The sequence below is a fragment of the Macaca nemestrina genome, chromosome 7 (assembly GCF_043159975.1).
Source record: "Macaca nemestrina isolate mMacNem1 chromosome 7, mMacNem.hap1, whole genome shotgun sequence".
NCBI classification, from domain to species: Eukaryota; Metazoa; Chordata; class Mammalia; order Primates; family Cercopithecidae; genus Macaca; species Macaca nemestrina.
In genome coordinates, this window is record NC_092131.1 from 43,783,947 (window position 1) to 43,802,369 (window position 18,423).

The 18,423-nt window shown below is 41.0% G+C and overlaps 1 protein-coding gene across 5 annotated transcripts in view; it reads left to right on the forward strand.

The window, feature by feature from the left end:
• LOC105473690 (estrogen receptor 2) overlaps positions 1–18,423 on the forward strand; it is an 83,534-nt gene that overhangs the window by 44,750 nt on the left and 20,361 nt on the right. For 3 of the 5 annotated variants that reach the window (XM_071100041.1, XM_071100042.1, XM_071100043.1), the window contains 4 exons: positions 2,584–2,700; positions 5,293–5,592; positions 8,677–8,815; positions 16,251–16,384. In XM_071100041.1, coding sequence (XP_070956142.1) covers positions 2,584–2,700; positions 5,293–5,592; positions 8,677–8,815; positions 16,251–16,384 — 690 coding nt within the window. The remainder of the gene's footprint in view (positions 1–2,583; positions 2,701–5,292; positions 5,593–8,676; positions 8,816–16,250; positions 16,385–18,423) is intronic. The other 2 variants (XM_071100044.1, XM_011727615.3) reach the window with 1 other exon arrangement.

Sequence of the window (18,423 nt, forward strand, 5' to 3'; positions counted from 1 at the left end):
CTTCCCTGAAAAGCTCATACGAGTTTTGATACAACACCGTTTCATGAGATAGAGTACAGAGGGATAGTTAAAGATTTCATAGAAAAGGGAATGAGAGAAAGTTTGTTGAATTTAGCCAGAAAGTCTAAGAAAAGACTGTATTCTCTTTGGAGATTACAGAAGAAATGAGATGGGTTGTTGCACATATACAATGGGATATTTTGCCCTTCACTGACCACAGAGAAAGACCATTAGCGGTGAACTTTCTTAACTCTGTCTGTGTCCTTTCCCATCACTCTTCTTATCTGCCCTCCCAAAAACCCTCTCTGCACACTTTTTCTTCCATCGGGTCTCGGAGGATTAGAGATTATACTTGCATGTTGGATCCTCCTGCACCATCCCGCTTCTTTTATTCTGAAACCATGTAGTCTGTTATCACCTTTTTCTTCTGAATTTCTGATCTTGCCTTTTCTACTGAAGTGTGGATGTGGTCATACAACAGTAGGACAACACCCACCTAGACTAACTTTATGGATGAAACTTCATTATAAGGATACACTGAAATGTAAGGAGCCAGGAAATCCATCTGAATAGCCATGTATTTGGCCTATATCCCTGTATTGGGACAATAGCTCAACATATTTTGGGTGCCATATCTTTATACACCTGCTGTATAGTCTTCCATGAAAGGGATTTGATAGGTAGGTAGTATAAAATAGTGGTTAAAAGCACCAGCTCTGGATTTAGGTTGCTGCTTGGGTTTAGATCCTGCTTCTGCTATTTTCTAGCTATGCCATCTTAGACAAGGTATTTGAGCTTATGTTTGGTTCCTCCTCTGTACATTGGAGACAGTAATAGCTCCTGTACTGTAGGGTAGCTGTCAGGATATGTGCAATATGCAATGCCTGGTGCATAGAAGCTTCCAGTAGACATTAGCTGCCATTAGTATCGTTGATCACTACTATCATCATCATCTTTGGCTGGGGTTATTTACCACTGCCTAATATGGAGCACTCCTATTTGGTGGAGCTGCTCATTAAGCTCACTCAGAGGCAGCTGCCTAGGTTACAGTGTCAAAGCCACAACACTAGAAACATCCTTGATAGAAAAATGAGTTCCTTGTCAAGGGCTTTATTTATTGAGTCTAGAATCCTCAGAACTCACTACAGGACCTAGAATGTTCGACTTTGTCAGTGAAAATTTGTTAAGTAAGTTTGAACATATAAATTCAAAATCTCTCACTTTGGGTATGTAAAGGGTATATAAATCTGTTTTGTAGTTCTTTATCCTTATGTACTCTACAAAAAAGAAATGTATGATCAGAAAGGTACTTTTTTTTTTTTTTTTTGAGACAGGGCATCACTCTGCTGCAACCCAGGCTGGAGTGCAATGGCGCAATCTTGGCTTACTGCAACCTTGACCTCCTAGGGCTCAATTGATTCTCTTACCTCAGCCTCCCAAGTGGCTGGGACTACAGGTGTGTGCACCACCACACCTGGCTAATTTTTGTATTTTTTGTAGAGACAGGATTTCACTGTGTTGCCCAGGCTAGTCTTGAACTCCTGGGCTCAAGTGATCCTCTTGCCTCAGCCTCCCAAAGTGCTGGGGGATTACAGGCATGAGCCACCTTGCCTGGCAGAAAGGTGCTTTTTAAAATCATACATTTTGCAGCAAACCACCATGGCACGTGCATACCTATGTAACAAACCTACATGTTCTGCACATCTATCCCAGAACCTAAAGTATATTAAAAAAAATTAAGAAAAATGTACATTTTGCTCCATTTTATCCTGGGTTTATAATTAACCTTAAATATCCATAGCATTCTACCTGATTACTAATAAAATGAATTGTATTTTAGGCCTTTAATTCTTTTAGCAGTAAATTTGGTTCAAATGTTCTGAATAAATAGAGCCCTTTCTTCTACTATAACTAGTCAATGTTAAGAGGAAATTCTGACAAATTTTCCCAGTAGCCAATAATTTAAATTTGCTCATATTTTCTAACTAATATTTATTTTAAAAATGTAAACAATTTAATTTAGTGAATAAACAATGATGGGAGTATAAAACTAAGCATTTTGCAGATTTCAACTTTTAGGGTTTTTTTTTTTTTTTTTAAAGGGAGATTCATATAAAAGTGGTAACCATGCTAATGACATCCTTACTTATAATGTGTCTTTCTTAATTTCCATTTTACATTTTTGTCTTTAACCAGTGAAAACTTATAAAGATTTTGGTGCTCAAATATATAGGGATTTGGAAGTTATATTTTTGTTGTTGATTTCCATTTTTCTTATGGTCAGAGAAAATGGTCTTATGCCTATTTTACTTAAGATTTTCTTCATTGCCTAGTATGTGATAATTTTTGCAAAATATCTATGGCCTTTGTAGATCAAGCTTGTTAATTATGTGGTTCAAATATTCTGCATTCTGACTCTTCGCTCTTTCAGCTGTTGAGAGAGAGGTTTAAATATCCCATTATAATAGTGCATCTGTCAGTTTCTCTTTTTCTTTCAATCACTTTTGTGTTGTGTTTGGACGCTGTGTTTTGTTGTTTGTTTATTTATTTATTTTTTCAACGGAGTCTTGCTCTGTCACCTAGGCTGGAGTGCATGGCATGATCTCGGTTTACTGCAACCTGTGCCTTCTGGGTTTGTGCGATTCTCCTGCCTCAGCCTCCTGAGTAGCTGGGACTACAGGAATGCGCCACCATGCCTGGGTAACTTTTGTATTTGTAATAGAGACAGGGTTTCTCCATGTTGGCCAGGCTGGTCTCGAACTCCTGACCTCAGGTGATCCGTCGACCTTGGCCACCCAAATTGTTGGGATTACAGGCGTGAGCCACCGCACCTGGCCTTGGTTGTTTTGAAGTGTATGAGTTTAGAATTATTTATCTTTTTAAAATATTCTAGCAACGAGTCTCCTTATCTATAATAATAATTTTTGCCTTAAAGTTTATTTGTCTGGTATCAGTAGAGTAACATCAATTTATTTGGTTAATTTTGCCTGTTATATATTTTTCTGTCTGTCTACTTTGTTTTCCTGTGTGTTAGTTGTATCTCTTACAACTAATCTATGTCTAGATTTAAAAATATGTACGATTTCAGGTCACTCTTAAATGGTCAATTTGGTATTTTTTGTTTATTGTGATAACTGATATTTGGGTTCATTTCTATCACCTTATTTTGTGATTTAAAAAATTTTATTATGTATTTTCTACTTCTTCCGTTTTGGGAGTTGATCACATTTTTATGTTTCTATTTCTTCTTTTACTAGTTTAAAAGTCATGCATTCTGTTTGAATTCCCTTTTTTCTTTTGAGACAGAGTCTCGCTGTGTCACCAGGGCTGGAGTGCAGTGGCGTGATCTTGGCTCACTGCACCCTCCGCCTCCCAGATTCAAGTGATTCTCCCGCCTCAGCCTCCTAAATAGCTGGGATTACAGGTGTCTCCCACCATGTCCAGCTAGTTTTTGTATTATTAGTAGAGATTGGGTTTCACTCTGTTGCCCAGGCTGGTCTTGAACTCCTGACCTCAAGTGATCTGCCTTCCCCCACCACTTTTGGCCTCCTAAAGTGCTGGGATTACAAGTGTGAGCCACCATGCTTGGCCATGTTTCAATTCCTTTAATGATATTTCTGCTTTTTAACATGTGTTCTTGATTAATTCGAGAATTTAAGCTTCTGTCTTCCCAAAAAAGAATCTTAGAAATTCTAACCAAAATAATTCCTCTCTCATTTTACATGTTATTGTTTGGTATTTTGGTTCCACCTTGTTTCTATATCACCAAAACTTACTTATTGGGCTGGGTGTGGTGGCTTATCCCAGCACTTTGGGAGGCCAAGGCAAGTGGATCACTTGAGCCCAGGAGTTCGAGACCAACTTGGGCAACATGGCAAGACCCTGTCTCTACAAAAAATACAAAAATTAGTCAGGTGTGTTGGTGCACACTTGTAGTCCCAGCTACCCAGAAGGCTGAGGTGGGAGGATCACTTGAGCCTGGGAGGTTGAGGCTGCAGTGAGCTGTGATCATGACCATACTACCATACTTCAGCCTGGGTGACAGAGACCCTGTCTCTAAAAAAAAAAAAAAAAAGGTAAACAAATCCAAAGAACAAGCATATAAATCAACTTTGCTAGTAATTAAAACATACAAAGTAAAGCAAGATGGTTTAGTCACTTGTTAGATTAGCAAACATTAAAAATGATTTTTAATGCCCAATGCGTTCTGAGAAAATAGATTGTCAAACTATTGAGCACTGGGTAACATAGTAAGACCCTATCTCTACAAAAAAATTTAAAAATTTGCCAGATATGGTGGCATGTTCCTGTAGTCCTAGCTACTTGGGAGGCTGAGGCAGGAGGATTGCTTGAGTCCAGGAGAGGAAGGCTGCAGTGAGCTGTGATTGCATCACTACACTCCAGCTTGGGCAACAGAGCAAGGCTCTGTCTCAAAAATACGATTAAAATAAAATAGTGTATATACTACAATCTAATTTTGTGTATAAAGGCCGGGCATGGTGGCTCACACCTGTAATCCTAGCACTTTGGGAGGCTGAGATAGGCAGATCACCTGAGGTCAGGAATTTGAGACGAGCCTGGCCAAACATGGTGAAATCACATCTCTACTAAAAATATAAAAATTAGCCGGGCATGGTGGTGGGCACCTGTAATCCTAGCTACTCAGGAGGCTGAGGCAGGAGAATTGCTTGAACCTGGGAGGCTGAGGTTGCAGTGAGCCGAGATCACGCCACTGAACTGCAGCCTGGGTGACAGAGTGAGACTCCGTCTCAAAAACAAACAACAACAAAAAAATTTTGTATATAAAACATGGAAAAATATAAAAGCATTAAAAAGACTGAAAGAATTTTTGCCAAAATTTATTCTTTTCCATATTTTCCAGATTTTTTCACTTAATTTGCTATTTGAAATATACTTGTGTAAGTATGAATAAAGAAATATATACATATGCACACATGCATATAAACATTTTAAGAATGTGTTAAAAGTATATTATTTGATACCTTTGGAAATATCCCCATTTTTCTACCTGAAGAAAATTCCTAATTTCATGGTTTGGAAACAGGTTTATGAGCACTCTTTATAGAGAAATGGTGTCAGTATCTATAGATGACCTGGAAATGGAGACCTAAAAAGTTCCTGAAAAGTTATGTCGTTGGTTTTCCTAGTACAATCACGACCATAGTAATCTTTGGTACGTGCCCCACAGGCTCCAAAAAATAAAAGTCAAGCTTCTTTTACTTGACTGCGGTTTTACCCCAACAATTTGAATGACCCTGCTTTCCTTTTCAGGCTCCCGGAGAGAGAGATGTGGGTACCGCCTTGTGCGGAGACAGAGAAGTGCCGATGAGCAACTGCACTGCGCCAGCAAGGCCAAGAGGAGTGGCAGCCACGCGCCCCTAGTGCGGGAGCTGCTGCTGGACGCCCTGAGCCCCGAGCAGCTGGTGCTCACCCTCCTGGAGGCTGAGCCACCCCATGTACTGATCAGCCGCCCCAGCGCGCCCTTCACTGAGGCCTCCATGATGATGTCCCTGACCAAGCTGGCCGACAAGGAGTTGGTACACATGATCAGCTGGGCCAAGAAGATTCCCGGTAGGGCTTTCGGGCTATTAGTTTTCCGTGTACCTGTAGAAAGGCCTGCTGCTAATATTTAAAGGACAAGAGTATAAAGTAGAGGTCTGTGAGCTGTGCCTAGATATTTAACGGTTTCTCAGCTGGATTTGTAACTTTTGAGTGCAATATGTTCCTTCCTCCCGTCTTGGCATAGCTACCTTCAACAAGGCCATGTTCTGATTTAGAATTCTGAGACGACTCTGAGTTCTGTACCCAACATGGTAGTGAAGAAAGAGTTGTGCGTGGCCCAGCCATTTCTATTCTTGACTCTCTTCTTTTCCTGTGGCTAGATGCTTCCCATACTACCTGGCACAAACCCTATCCTGTGTGTCCACATCTGCTAGAGACACTCACCTGTTGGCCCCCTCTCATGCCTAGAGGTGCTCTGGGAAGATGGACCCAGGGAACCCACCCAGACTCTGGAACTGGGCTTGGGGTCATTTGGGCAAGAAATCCTAGAGTCCTGGAACCTGGAACGTGGTTAAAAGGTAGACTCTACATTGCCCCATTTCTTGGCTCTGGATTCCTCACCTTGAGAGGAGGGGCATGGTTGGGTAGGGTGGGGTGTAGAGTACAGTATGACTAGTTTGAAAGTGAAAGGTTTGTCAGATGCTAAATAGAATTTTGTAAATTATTGTTCCAATAGAGAATCAGTATTATATACACAAATGAATATGTATGGACAAAGAGAGTAAATCAGTGGTTGAAGTTACACGAATCATCAGTGGGCCCATAAACTTGGAATGCCATCAAGTTAAAAATGAGCTTAGTTACTCATGAGTTATCATTTGGAACCTGCATTTTCCATCCTCTAAAGTGATCACTTCTCCCAAGCCCATTTGTAATACAGACCTGAAGTGCTGTATGATGCTGAAATTACCAGCTAATTATCATTTGATGTGGTGTTTCTGTGAAAGAGTGAATCTAGGATTCTAACCTAAAATGGCAACATCCCACAATCCCCCTGTGAAAGGTTCTCCATGCCCTTCTTTACAGTCCTTGAAGAAATGAAGCCTCTTACAAGTTCTGAGCCACTGGGGGCGTTCCCATGGCCTGGGGGGCAACGACTGCACTGGGCAAGCTGTAAAGATGAGGAGGGGCGAGAAGCTGGGGGAAGAGAAGTTTCGGGTAAAGAGCCCAGGGAACTGAGGCCTACGGTGACAGTATCATTTGGGGACTTTTGTTGAACTGGGCCCATTTCTTCTGAGCTTGCTGAGGATTTTTGGTTTCGAGTTGTATTTTGTTTTGTCTATCATCTTCACCTTTGCCAGAATTATTTTTTTCTCTGCTTTTTCCTGGAGGAGGCAATCCTGATGCACTTTCCTCTAGTTTTTGCTTTAAGTGTATTCCAAACACGATTTCGCAGGACCACACACGGAGAGCAGTGATGAAATTAATTATTGCTGAAAGCTGTGCCCCTTCTTTGTGCCATAAGAAATCTGAACTCTTAAACTGCGTTACTCCTTATTCAAGCCTGGTGTTTTGAAAAGTTTTCAGGAAACGTAGGCATAGTCTGGAGGTGTGATTTTTTCCCCCTCTCTTACCTGGCATGGTCATTGTCCAAACCAAAAAAAAAAAAAAAAAAATTAAAATATCATCTAGCCTTGATCTTGTTGAATATCTACAAGGTTAAGAGCCATGATCTCTTGGGTAGGCTTATTGTCTATTACTGTGGGTGAGATTGGGAAGGTGTATACATATTAGGAACCTAAACTGAGCAAAGCATGTGGATTTAGAAAGTATTTATCCATCTTTACACTCATAACACCATTACATTCTCCTTGAGACAGATTTACATTATAATTGTTCAAAGACTTGAACACTTATGTTCTCTCTGCCATAGTTTCCTCATCTGTAAAACAAGAATAAGAGATCTTGCCTATAGGACATTCTCAGAGATAGGCATTGTTACCTCCATTTTCCTATAAGAAAAACAAAGATTTAATGGGAGATTAAGTGACCAGCTAGAAAGAGGCTGAGCTGGAGTTCAAACCAGAGTCCATTTCACTCCAAGGCTGTGTCTTTTGTTGCCATATTTATATTAAATGGCCGTCTCCTTTTATCATGGCTTGTGAAGGAAGCCCCGGTGTTCTCTGCTTTGCTTTTGAAGTGCTTCCTTCCCCAGAGATTACCTGTTTCCAAACAGTACTGTGACCAACATGAGTTATTAGGTTGTCAGGACCTGCTTTGTTATTATATTTGCTCTTTATTTTATTTATTTATTTATTTAGACAGGATCTTGCTCTGTTGCCCAGGCTGGAGTGCAGTGACATAATCTCAGCTCGCTGCAGCCTCGACCTCCCAGGCTCAAGCAATCCTCCCACTTCAGCCTCCAGAGTATCTGGGACTACAGGCACCTGCCACCATGACCAGATAATTTTTTGTAGAGATGGGGTTTCTCCATGTTGGCCAGGCTGGTTTCAAACTCCTGGGTGCAGGCAATCCACCCGCCTTGGCCAACCAAAGTGCTGGGATTACAGGTGTGCGCCATTGTGCTTGGCGATATTTGCTGCTTAGGATAGAATCGCCCAGAAACAGTGCTTCTACCCGGAAGGATCTTAACACTGGATGGGAAATTTTAAGCAATCAGAGAAATCCTTGAAGTTGAGGCCTTGGCTTTCTGCGGGGGCTGACACTGCTGTCTGCAAGCCTCCAACCCCAACCTCCACCTACCCCATTCCCCCACCCCTTCTGATCCCAGTCAAAGATTGGGTCAGACAGGCAGCTCCTCTGACTGGCAACCAAGCATCAACCTTCTCAGTAGTGCAGAGGAATTATCAGGACACAGCTAACCAAGATCAGTTCTGAGCCCAGGTCATCACGCTTGACAAACTCTAAATGAAGTATATTTGTCTCTAGAAGGGGTCCAAGACTGGAAACTGAGTCACGCAGCTTAACTTCAAAGTTTTCTTCCTTTAATGAGTAGTCAATCATATCTATAAAATATCGATTCCCTAATGGTTTGTGTTTTCTTAGTGTTTTAACACTTGCCATTCTGTCTCAACAGACACAGGTAGCTGAGGAGGAGGGTGCGGGTGTCTCACCGCCTCTTGCTTTCCCCAGGCTTTGTGGAGCTCAGCCTGTTCGACCAAGTGCGGCTCTTGGAGAGCTGTTGGATGGAGGTGTTAATGGTGGGGCTGATGTGGCGCTCAATTGACCACCCCGGCAAGCTCATCTTTGCTCCAGATCTTGTTCTGGACAGGTGAGAAAAAATGCATTGTGTTTCTTCTCCCACTTGTTTGAGTAAGGTACTTAGTGGGAACAAAGTCCTGGGTGCTGCAATTAAAATCTCACACTTGCAGGGCAATTAGAGGATGATAGTATCATTAGCTCCTTCACTGGGTCAAGAACCAGAGGAGGAGAGAGTTGGGTCCAGGGATTCAGGGTCCTGTGACTAATTTTTAATCTGTGGTGCAGCAGCATTTACAGGCCAGCGCTTTAATAGGGGAGTGTATCCTGTAGGTATGTGGCCACTACATGTATAAGTCGACAGACTTTTCTGCATTAAAAATTCCATTTTCAGGTTATAATCTTAAGTTGTCCTGTTGTTTTTTGTACCTATAGTGACCAATTACGTCTGGAGCTTTCTGGACAGGTGATAAAATTCTTACAAATCTGCCAAGTTTATTTTCTTATGCTTTAACTCATTCTTTTTTTTTTTTTTTTCTGAGACGGAGTCTCACTGTCACTCAGGCTGGAGTGCAGAGGCGCAATCTTGGCTCACTGCAACCTCCACTTCTTGGATTCAAGTGATTCTCCTGCCTCAGCCCCTCGAGTAGTTGGGATCACAGGTGCCCACCGCCACGCCAGGCTAATTTTTCTATTTTTACTAGAGAAGTGGTTTCACCATGTTGGCCAGGCTGATCTTGAACTCCTGACCTCAGGCGATCCACCCACCTCGGCCTCCCAAAGCTCTGGGATTACAGCCCCCACTGTGCCCAGTCTGCTTTAACTCATTCTAATGCATGTACTATATAGCATTTTTGGCAATAGTGGTGGAAGGAAGGGTTACTAAAACTACATGAAACTTAACAGAAAATGGAACATGATGCTATCTATATCTTGGTTGCATTTGATTTTCTTTTAAAGATGACAGAAAAGGAACCAGTTTTTAATTGACTTAGGTGAACTGTTTATGGAGGGAAAGCTGGACTATATAAAAACACTCAAGCTTTTTAGCAGGAAAGTAGAATACCCTCTTGGTGTGAATTTGAGCAGTTTGAAATCTGCATGGAAATTGATTTCCACGCCCCTTTTGTGGAAAAAGTGCTAGTGTTGAATGTTCAGCCACATCTGACTCTGCACAGTGTGGGAGGATGCCTAGTGTCTACCCCAACTCTTGCATTATAATCCTGTTACCACTTTAAGATCATCCGAAGACCCTGTATTACACAGATGAAGAGTGATGCCCCAAGGTATCAGTCCCCATTCTGCCTTTTGTCATGGTTGACAATGTTATTAAAAGAGCACTGTTCTGCATAATGAAGGTGTTTTGACAGAGAACAGATCCTTTGGGAAGAGCTGGAGGATGGATTGACTTGAACGAGAGCCCAGGTGGTAAACCATGGAGGGAGGCTCTGGAAAAGCAGAGAAGTGCAGGGCACAAGACGCTTCAGTAACAAACAAAATAGCTAACCTATTGGCTTGTATGTGCTTAGCAGCACCTTATGCATTTAACTTATGTCAACACATTTAATCTTCACAATCTTCCTGCACTCTTTAAGGGAGTAGGACCCATTATTATCTCTATCATTCAGATATTTGGAAATGGGAGATTAAGAAACCTGCTGACAGGATAGTAGGTGGTGGAGCTGGACTTAGGGGGTTGCCAAACGGCAAACTGTCTACTTTATTCTGCCTGTTGTCCTGGGTGACAATGTAGACAAAGAGCACATTCTTCAGTACAGAGATGTTTTGGTAGAGAACAGCCCTGTTCTACTGATAACACACTGCAGAAACCCACTCTCCCCACTGTCATCTCGGGGTACCATGTTGCAAGGCAGGCTGAAAAGCCAAGCACCTAGCCAAGCCATTGTATTCTGCTTGGGTTTTAACTGAGGCCAAATATACATATGTATAAATACACACATATAATTCTCCTAGAGGTTAGTCCTAGGGAGACGTTCCATCCCTTGACAAATCAAATAATTTGCAGACTTTTGGATTAAATTATTTTATCTCTTGTCTTGATTTCTAAATTGATGCCAAATTTAGTGTTTATTTTTGGTGACTGATTCATTCCTGGTTTTTAGGACAATTAACTCTCTACTCTCTCGTTTCTCTGTATGGGTTCTTTAATTCCTGTAATTGTGTGTATATATTACTATAAGTGGACACAAATCCTGGAAAATTATTAGGCCTACCTTTTAGTTAATAGAAGAAAAGTTATTTTTTTAACAAATTATTTATGATAGACTCACACTGCCTTTATAACTTATATGAAAGTATTATGTTTTACAACATAAATCTAGTATGTTTGAGTATAGAAGAGGAATTCTTGGGAATTGTAAATGCATTCACATTGAGCAGACTTTTTTTTTTTTTTGAATGATTACTGGTGTTTATTTTTTGTTGCAATTTCTAGTAGTTTTTGTTTGTTTGTTTTTTGTTTTTGAGATGGAGTCTCACTCTGTCACCCAGGCTGGAATGCGATGGCGCAATCTCAGCTCACTGCAACCTCCGCCTCCCAGGCTCAAGCGATTCTTGTGCCTCAGCCTCCCGAGTAGCTGGGATTACAGGCATGTGCCACTACACCTGGCCAATTTTTGTATTATTATTATTATTTTTTTTTTTTTTAGTAGAGACGGGGTTTTACCATGTTGGCCAGGCTGGTCTTGAGGTCCTGACTTCAAGTGATCCCCCAACCTTAGCCTCCCAAGGTGTTGGGATTACAGGCGTGAGCCACCGTCCCAGCCTACAATCTCTAGCATTTTTAACCCATTAACTTTGTGAAGTCAGGAACTTGAAGACTAAGATAGTTCAGTTACGTAGTCATCTCTTATACAGATGAATATACTTTTATGTAATAGGTGTATTTGTAGAGGAGTTGCTCATTCAAAAAGTCAGGAGTCATGCTCCATAAAGGAGTTCTATTACAACTCTTTTTTGCAAAATGAAGACATAATCTTCACACCATTTGAAAATAACTGTCTTCTGCTGGATTGTCCTACCAGAGTTTCTTCAAGTGGTATAAACAGTGTATAAACAGTGAATACAACTAACAGCCCATTTGTGGATACTGAAACTATAATTTCTGTTTCCCTTTATTCTTGTTGAGGTTTCTGCAACAAGAAAACTTGTATCTACTGAGGATGAGAGGAAAATCTAGTTACTTCAGCTTATTTCTAAGCATTTAGTTCTTCTTTTACTAACCACTGAATTCATAAAAATCACATATGGAAAGGCATTTTTGTGTCCTTAGTATCAACAGGCAACTGACTAATGTTAAATTATTAGTCAGAGGAAGTTTGTATCTGGGCTTGGATCCCATTGTGGACATTTGCAGAGAGGTTCATGGAATTATATATGTATAAATGTCTTGAGTTTACATTCACATCAGTTATTTGTATGCTAAATTCCTTCAAGGTAGCCACTGAATTTTCAATTCCGAATTTTAATTTACCCTTTGTACATAAGTGATTTCACTTCAGTTATTAAGTCCTTTTTATGTTCTAAGCCTTAAGCACTCCCTGCCATTGCCATATACACAGAGGTAAACCACGGTCTGTACCCAGGTGTGTGCTGCCAGCAGGTATATATATATAGGTACAAAATAGTGTACCCCAAAGGGAGGCCCACTCATTCAACATTTTGTTGTTGTATTAAACAATACTCTTCTTTAGGCCAGGCACGGTGGCTTACACCTGTAATTCCAGCACTTTGGGAGACCGAGATGGGTAGATCACCTTAGGTCAGGAGTTCGAGACAAGCCTGACAACATGATGAAACCCCGTCTCTACTAAAAATACAAAAGTTAGCTGGGTGTGGTAGCAGGCGCCTGTAATCCCAGCTACTTGGGAAGCTGAGGCAGGAGAATTGCTTGAACCCAGGAAGTGGAGGTTGCAGTGAGCAGAGATGACTTCATTGCACTCCACCTGGGGTGACAGAGCAAGACTCCATCTCAAAAAAAATAAAAAACAATATTCTTATTTTATAAAGAGTGAGTATTGGCCAGGCTCGGTAGCTCATGCCTGTAGTCCCAGCACCTTGGGAGGCTGAGGCGAGTGGATCACTTGAGGTCAGGAGTTCAAGACCAGCCTGGCCAACATGGTGAAACCCCTTCTCTACTAAAAATGCAAAAATTAGCCAGGCATAGTGGTGCGTGCCTATAATCCCAGCTACATGGGAGGCTGAGGCAGGAGAATCACTTGAACTGAGGCGGAGGTTGCAGTGAGCAGAGATCGTGCCGCTGCACTCCAGTCTGGGCATCGGAGTGAGACCCTGTCTCAAAAAAAAAAAGTTATTATCAAGTAATAAAATTGATATGGTTTGGCTCTGTGTCCCCAGCAAATCTCATCTGAAATTGTCAAGGGAGGGACCTGGTGGGAGTGATCGGATCATCGAGACGGTTTCCCCCATGCTGTTCTCATGATAGTGAGTGAGTTCTCATGGGAGCTGATGCTTTAAAAGTGTTTGGCAGCTCCCCCGTCTCGTTCAATCGCTCGCTCTTCTGCCTCTGTGTAAGATGTGCCTTGGTTTCCCTTTGCTCTCTGCCACGATGGTAAGTTTCCTGAGGCCTCCCTAGCCATGCAGAACTGTGAGTCAGTTAAACCTTTTTTCTTCATAGATTACCCAGTCTCAGGTAATGCTTTATAGCAATGCGAAAATGGACTAATACAAAGATATTCCATGTTATTACTAATTTTATTTAGTAGTTGATGGACAGATAGTGTGCAAAAATAAATTTCCTGAGTAGGTCAGTTTGATTGATACATTGTTTCAATATTTTAACGTTGAAATCGTATGTCCTGTTTTTGTTTCTGTTTTTGTTAATTTAGAGACAGGGTCTTGCTCTGTGGCCCAGGCTGGAATACAGCAGTGCCATCATAGCTCACTGCAACCTCGGGCTTCTGGCCTCAAGTGATCTTTTGCCTTAGCCCCCTGAGTAGCTGGGACTATAGGTATATGCTACCATGCCTGGTTTATTATTATTATTTTGTAGAGACAAGGTCTCGCTATGTTGCCCAGGCGGGTCTGGAACTCTTGGCCTCAAGTGATCCTCCCACTTTGACCTCCCCAAAGCACGGGGATTACAGACATGAGCAGCCAGCCTGTCTTTAATTCAACTCTTTTAACCCTGTCCTAATTTCTTACTCATAATTCAGTTTCAATCTAAAATTATAAAATAAATAAAATAGATGTCACTAATTTACTTTAGAGTCTTTCCTAACTTTGTTCTGTATAACTCATCTGAAAGAACTTTATTGGGCTGTCATTTATGATGTCTTATACTTTATTGCCCCTTCATTTCTCATTTATTTTGTAGAAATGTATTTGGTTTCTGCAGACTGTGAAGTGAATAAAAATATTCTAACTTTGCCACCCCTTGAATGAAATGGTTGACTGTCACACCTGCTTAAAAAGAAAGCAATCAGACCTAGTTCTTTAGACTTTGTTTAGAAATTAACTTTTTCCATGAGGTATATATGGTCTGATTACTGTGAGTGACAGCCTTTATCAGGGTTTAAAATACCTCAGTATGCAAACCCTCCCCCCATTTTTGAAACAAAAATTTGTAGTGAAAATGGCATATATTTTAATGAGGAAATGATACCAATTTCAATATTTAAGAACTAAGGCACAGGTACTTCTGGAAAATAGGATTGATTTCAGGTTGGTCCCCTTACCATACCACTTGGGGAGGGGTATGTGTGAGTGTGTGTGTGTGTATGTATGTATGTGTTGTGCATGTGTGTATAATCCCACATCAGCACAGAAGAATAAAGAGATAATCAGACTATCAATGCAGGAGTTTTTTTTCCCCCACAGAGATCTTTTCAAACTGCTTTCCTTAGTATCAAATGTCCCCAAGTCCAACAGTTACAATTTCCCATAATGAATTGTCCACAGGCAGGGTGATTCGGTGATGTGACATGAAGGGATTCAGTGCCCAGGTGTTTTGTGTGTTATCTCTTTGCAGGGCTTGTGTTGTCCTTACTGGATGCCTGCATCAGGTTGCCTGGGAGAGCCTGGAGCTGGGGAGGTGGCAAGATGAGGCTTCCTGTAGATCTGGCACTCTTTGCCCAGTGCTCTGGATTCTCTAAGATGGCCTTTTCCTATGAGTGACTTCCAGGGGGCACTGGTGTTTTGTCATTTAACCTGTGTACTTACAGAAAATTGCAGGTGTTTACAGAATTTACGATTTAGTAAATTTAGTAACTTAGTAATGCTCATATGCCAAAGTGAGCAATTTGCATGCTTGTAGCTCTGTGTGAGTGAGTCTGGGTGGGAGAGTATGAATGCTTCGGAATGCAGGATCCCGGTGAGTGCCATGTACACAGCAGCTAATGGGAAAGACTTACACAGGATTGGTGTATCCAGTGGTGTCAGAGACTCTTCCCTGAAATACTGCCATCACTGGAAATGCCCTGAGTTCGGGGAGGGAGGAGGGGAGCAGCCAGCTCTTTGAAGACCTCAAGGCCCCTTCAGGGGCTGCTAGAGACTGAAAATGGAACTCACATAAACCCATTGCCCTTCCTGTGTGCTGCCGGCTTTCAGGAACAAACAGTGGTTTTATGACAAAATCATCTAACTGCTTGTCAAGGACTTCCAATAACCCTGTGACTGATAATAATAGAGTGTTTTGGGGGAGCAGTGAGGTGGAATAATGTGTGTCTGGCTGGAGTGAATAGAAGCTGGTATTTTCCAGATAAAGTTCAAATAATTTATTTTCAAAGTATATTTAAACATTTATTTCTATAAGGAGTGCTCCAAAGAATTTTGATTAGATGGCTCAAGGTTTAAAGATAATCCTTGCGTGAAGATAATCCTTGGCAAGTCAAAAATTTTCCCCACCTCCGTGTATACCTTCTTTTCCTGATTCTAATCCATCTTCTCTAATTGTGATTTCTTTGTCATATTCAGCTCTTTCAAATTACAGGTAAATGTCTGAGTTGCTACACCAGTTTCTAAATGACCACCAGGAAGTGAGAGTTAAGCCTTAGATATGGAGTTTTATTCTTGGGACACTTGCTTCTATGACACACAGTCTTCCTCATTAATACTTCCCGATGGGAACGTGGAATGTCTCGTTTTAAAAAATGTGTCATATCTGGGGTTGGTTGACTGACATGGTTTTGATTGAAAACAATCAATAGGAGTGGTATTGCTGTAAGAAAACATTTGGTGAAAATATAGCAGGAAAATATTCCAATGCACATTGTTGCCTAAATAATATTTATTCATATATTTACTTTTGGGATTTATAGGAAATGGCCTGTCTTCTTTATATGAAGATAATTCTAGTAATTTCATATTGCTGGGTGTGGTCTCATTAACACCCTGTTGTAGTTAAAATTGTATTATCAGATGAACATGTTACAAGATGAAACTTGAGATTAAAAAGAAAACACTCCTTATTGTTTTTTTGATGGTTTCCTGAAGCTATGTTCCTTAAATTTCCAAACGAACTTTTGTAGGGATGAGGGGAAATGCGTAGAAGGAATTCTGGAAATCTTTGACATGCTCCTGGCAACTACTTCAAGGTTTCGAGAGTTAAAACTCCAACACAAAGAGTATCTCTGTGTCAAGGCCATGATCCTGCTCAATTCCAGTAAGTAACCACACAGCTGGGCCATGTTTTATCGGGGAGAGATGCTGTTTCTACAACTAGTGTGACAGTAAGAAGAATGTTGAACTTCTATTTTATTTGAAAAGGGTAAAATGGTTTCCTTTTGGACTTTGTTTTTATTTTGATAGCGATTTAAACTGTAGATAACTTTTGGTAACTTGGACATAAATTACTCATTAAGTGAATGACTGGCAATCAGTTTAAAAGTAGCTCAAGCCACTTGCTGGAAAAGAAAAAGAAAAGAACTTTAAATTGTTTATCTTTTAACCTTTTTTCATTGCTTACACAGACACTTTACATGGTTGGCATGCATTTATACTTACGTTTGGGGTCCTACTTTTTTAGATTCATTCATTCAGTAAAGATATGGTCCTACCCTCAAATAGCTCATAGTGTAGGCAGGAAGGGAGAGAAAACAAATCATTAAAAATAATGATTTCTGTGCTATGATAAAGTCTACACAAAGTACTACTGGAAAATAGGAGAAATGCTGGAGTTGTTGCTGAAGGGAATGATGTTTGAACAAATCTTCAGGAAAGAGCAGAGGGAAGTAGGCATGACTGTAAAATGCAGTGCTGAAGATTAGAAACTGCTGCTCGGGCTTTGGGCAGCTTAGAAGAGGTTCAGGCAGGGGAGTGTCATGCACAGATATGCAATATAGAAAGGTCACTCTGGTTTCCATGTGGAGGACTAGAAAGGGCAGAGACTGAAGCTGGGGGCCCATTAGAGGCAATGAGAGCCTGAACTGACATTGTGGCGTGAGGTCAGGGAGCAAGGGACTTGACTTGAGGGAAAAGTGGGAGGTAGAGGAGGGAAATAAGGTGTCTAGGATATGCAGATGGTTTAGTTTTGTTGGCTTTTTCTTATATAAATAATATCTGGTTATTGTAAATAAACATTCAAATGAGAAAAACATACAAGGAAGAAAATAAAATCAGGAATACCTGCCCTTAAAATAACACTATAACTTTCGTGACCCTTCCTTCCTTCCCTTCCTTTTTTCTTTTCTTTTTTTGAGACAGGGTCTTGCTCTGCTGCCCAGGCTGGAGGGCAGTGGCATGATCATAGCTCACTGTAACCTAGAATTGAGCTCAAGTGATCCTCCCACCTCAGCCTCACAAGTAGCTTGGACTACAGGTGCATACCACCAGACCTGGTTAATTAAAACAATTTTTTTTTGTAGAGACGGAATCTTGCTGTGTTGCCAGAGGTGGCCTTGAACTCCTGGCCTCAAGCAGTCTTCCCACCTCAGCCTCCCAAAGTTCTGGAATTTATAAGCATGAGCCACTGTGCGCAGTCTGTATCTTGTTTTTTCACTTTTCTTTTTGAGACAGAATGTCACTCTGTTGCCCCTGCTGGAATGCAGTGGCACGATCTTGGCTTACTGCAGTTCTGACCTCCTGGGCTCAAGTGATTCTCCCACCTCAGCCACCTGAGTAGCTGGGACCACAAGCACCTGCCACCACACCCGACTAATTTTTGTATTTTTTGTAGAGGTGAGGTCTCCCTATGTTGGCCAACTGGTCTCGAACTCCTGGATTTTTTTTTTTTTTTTTAACTTTTCAAAATGCTGTGAAACCATTCTGGGTCAACTAGGAGAGATCTAACACAATCTTTGAAATGAGGGCATTATACTAAATTGTTCAACCATTTCTCTGTTATTGTATATCCAGATCCTCTTCCTTTTTAACATTAGGAAGCATAAACATTACTGCAATAGAGATGTGTTATTTTGTATGATTTTCTAAGTTTCTGGATGGTTGTCACACTGGTCAGTTCACGATCTACCTGGCGTCCAAGCCAGCTGCTCTAGCAGATATTGATGGCTTTGCTTAGCTATTTACTCTTGTTTGGCCTCTAGGTTATTGATTTTTTTTTTTTCTTCCTCAAACACTGTGTATATCCAGGTTTTAATGTTCACCTGAAGACTTACAGATATCTCTATTTGGACAACATATGGGGCTTTCTTTATTTAATCTTAGAGTTCGATGCTTGAAACAACAGGGAGGTATCAGATTATA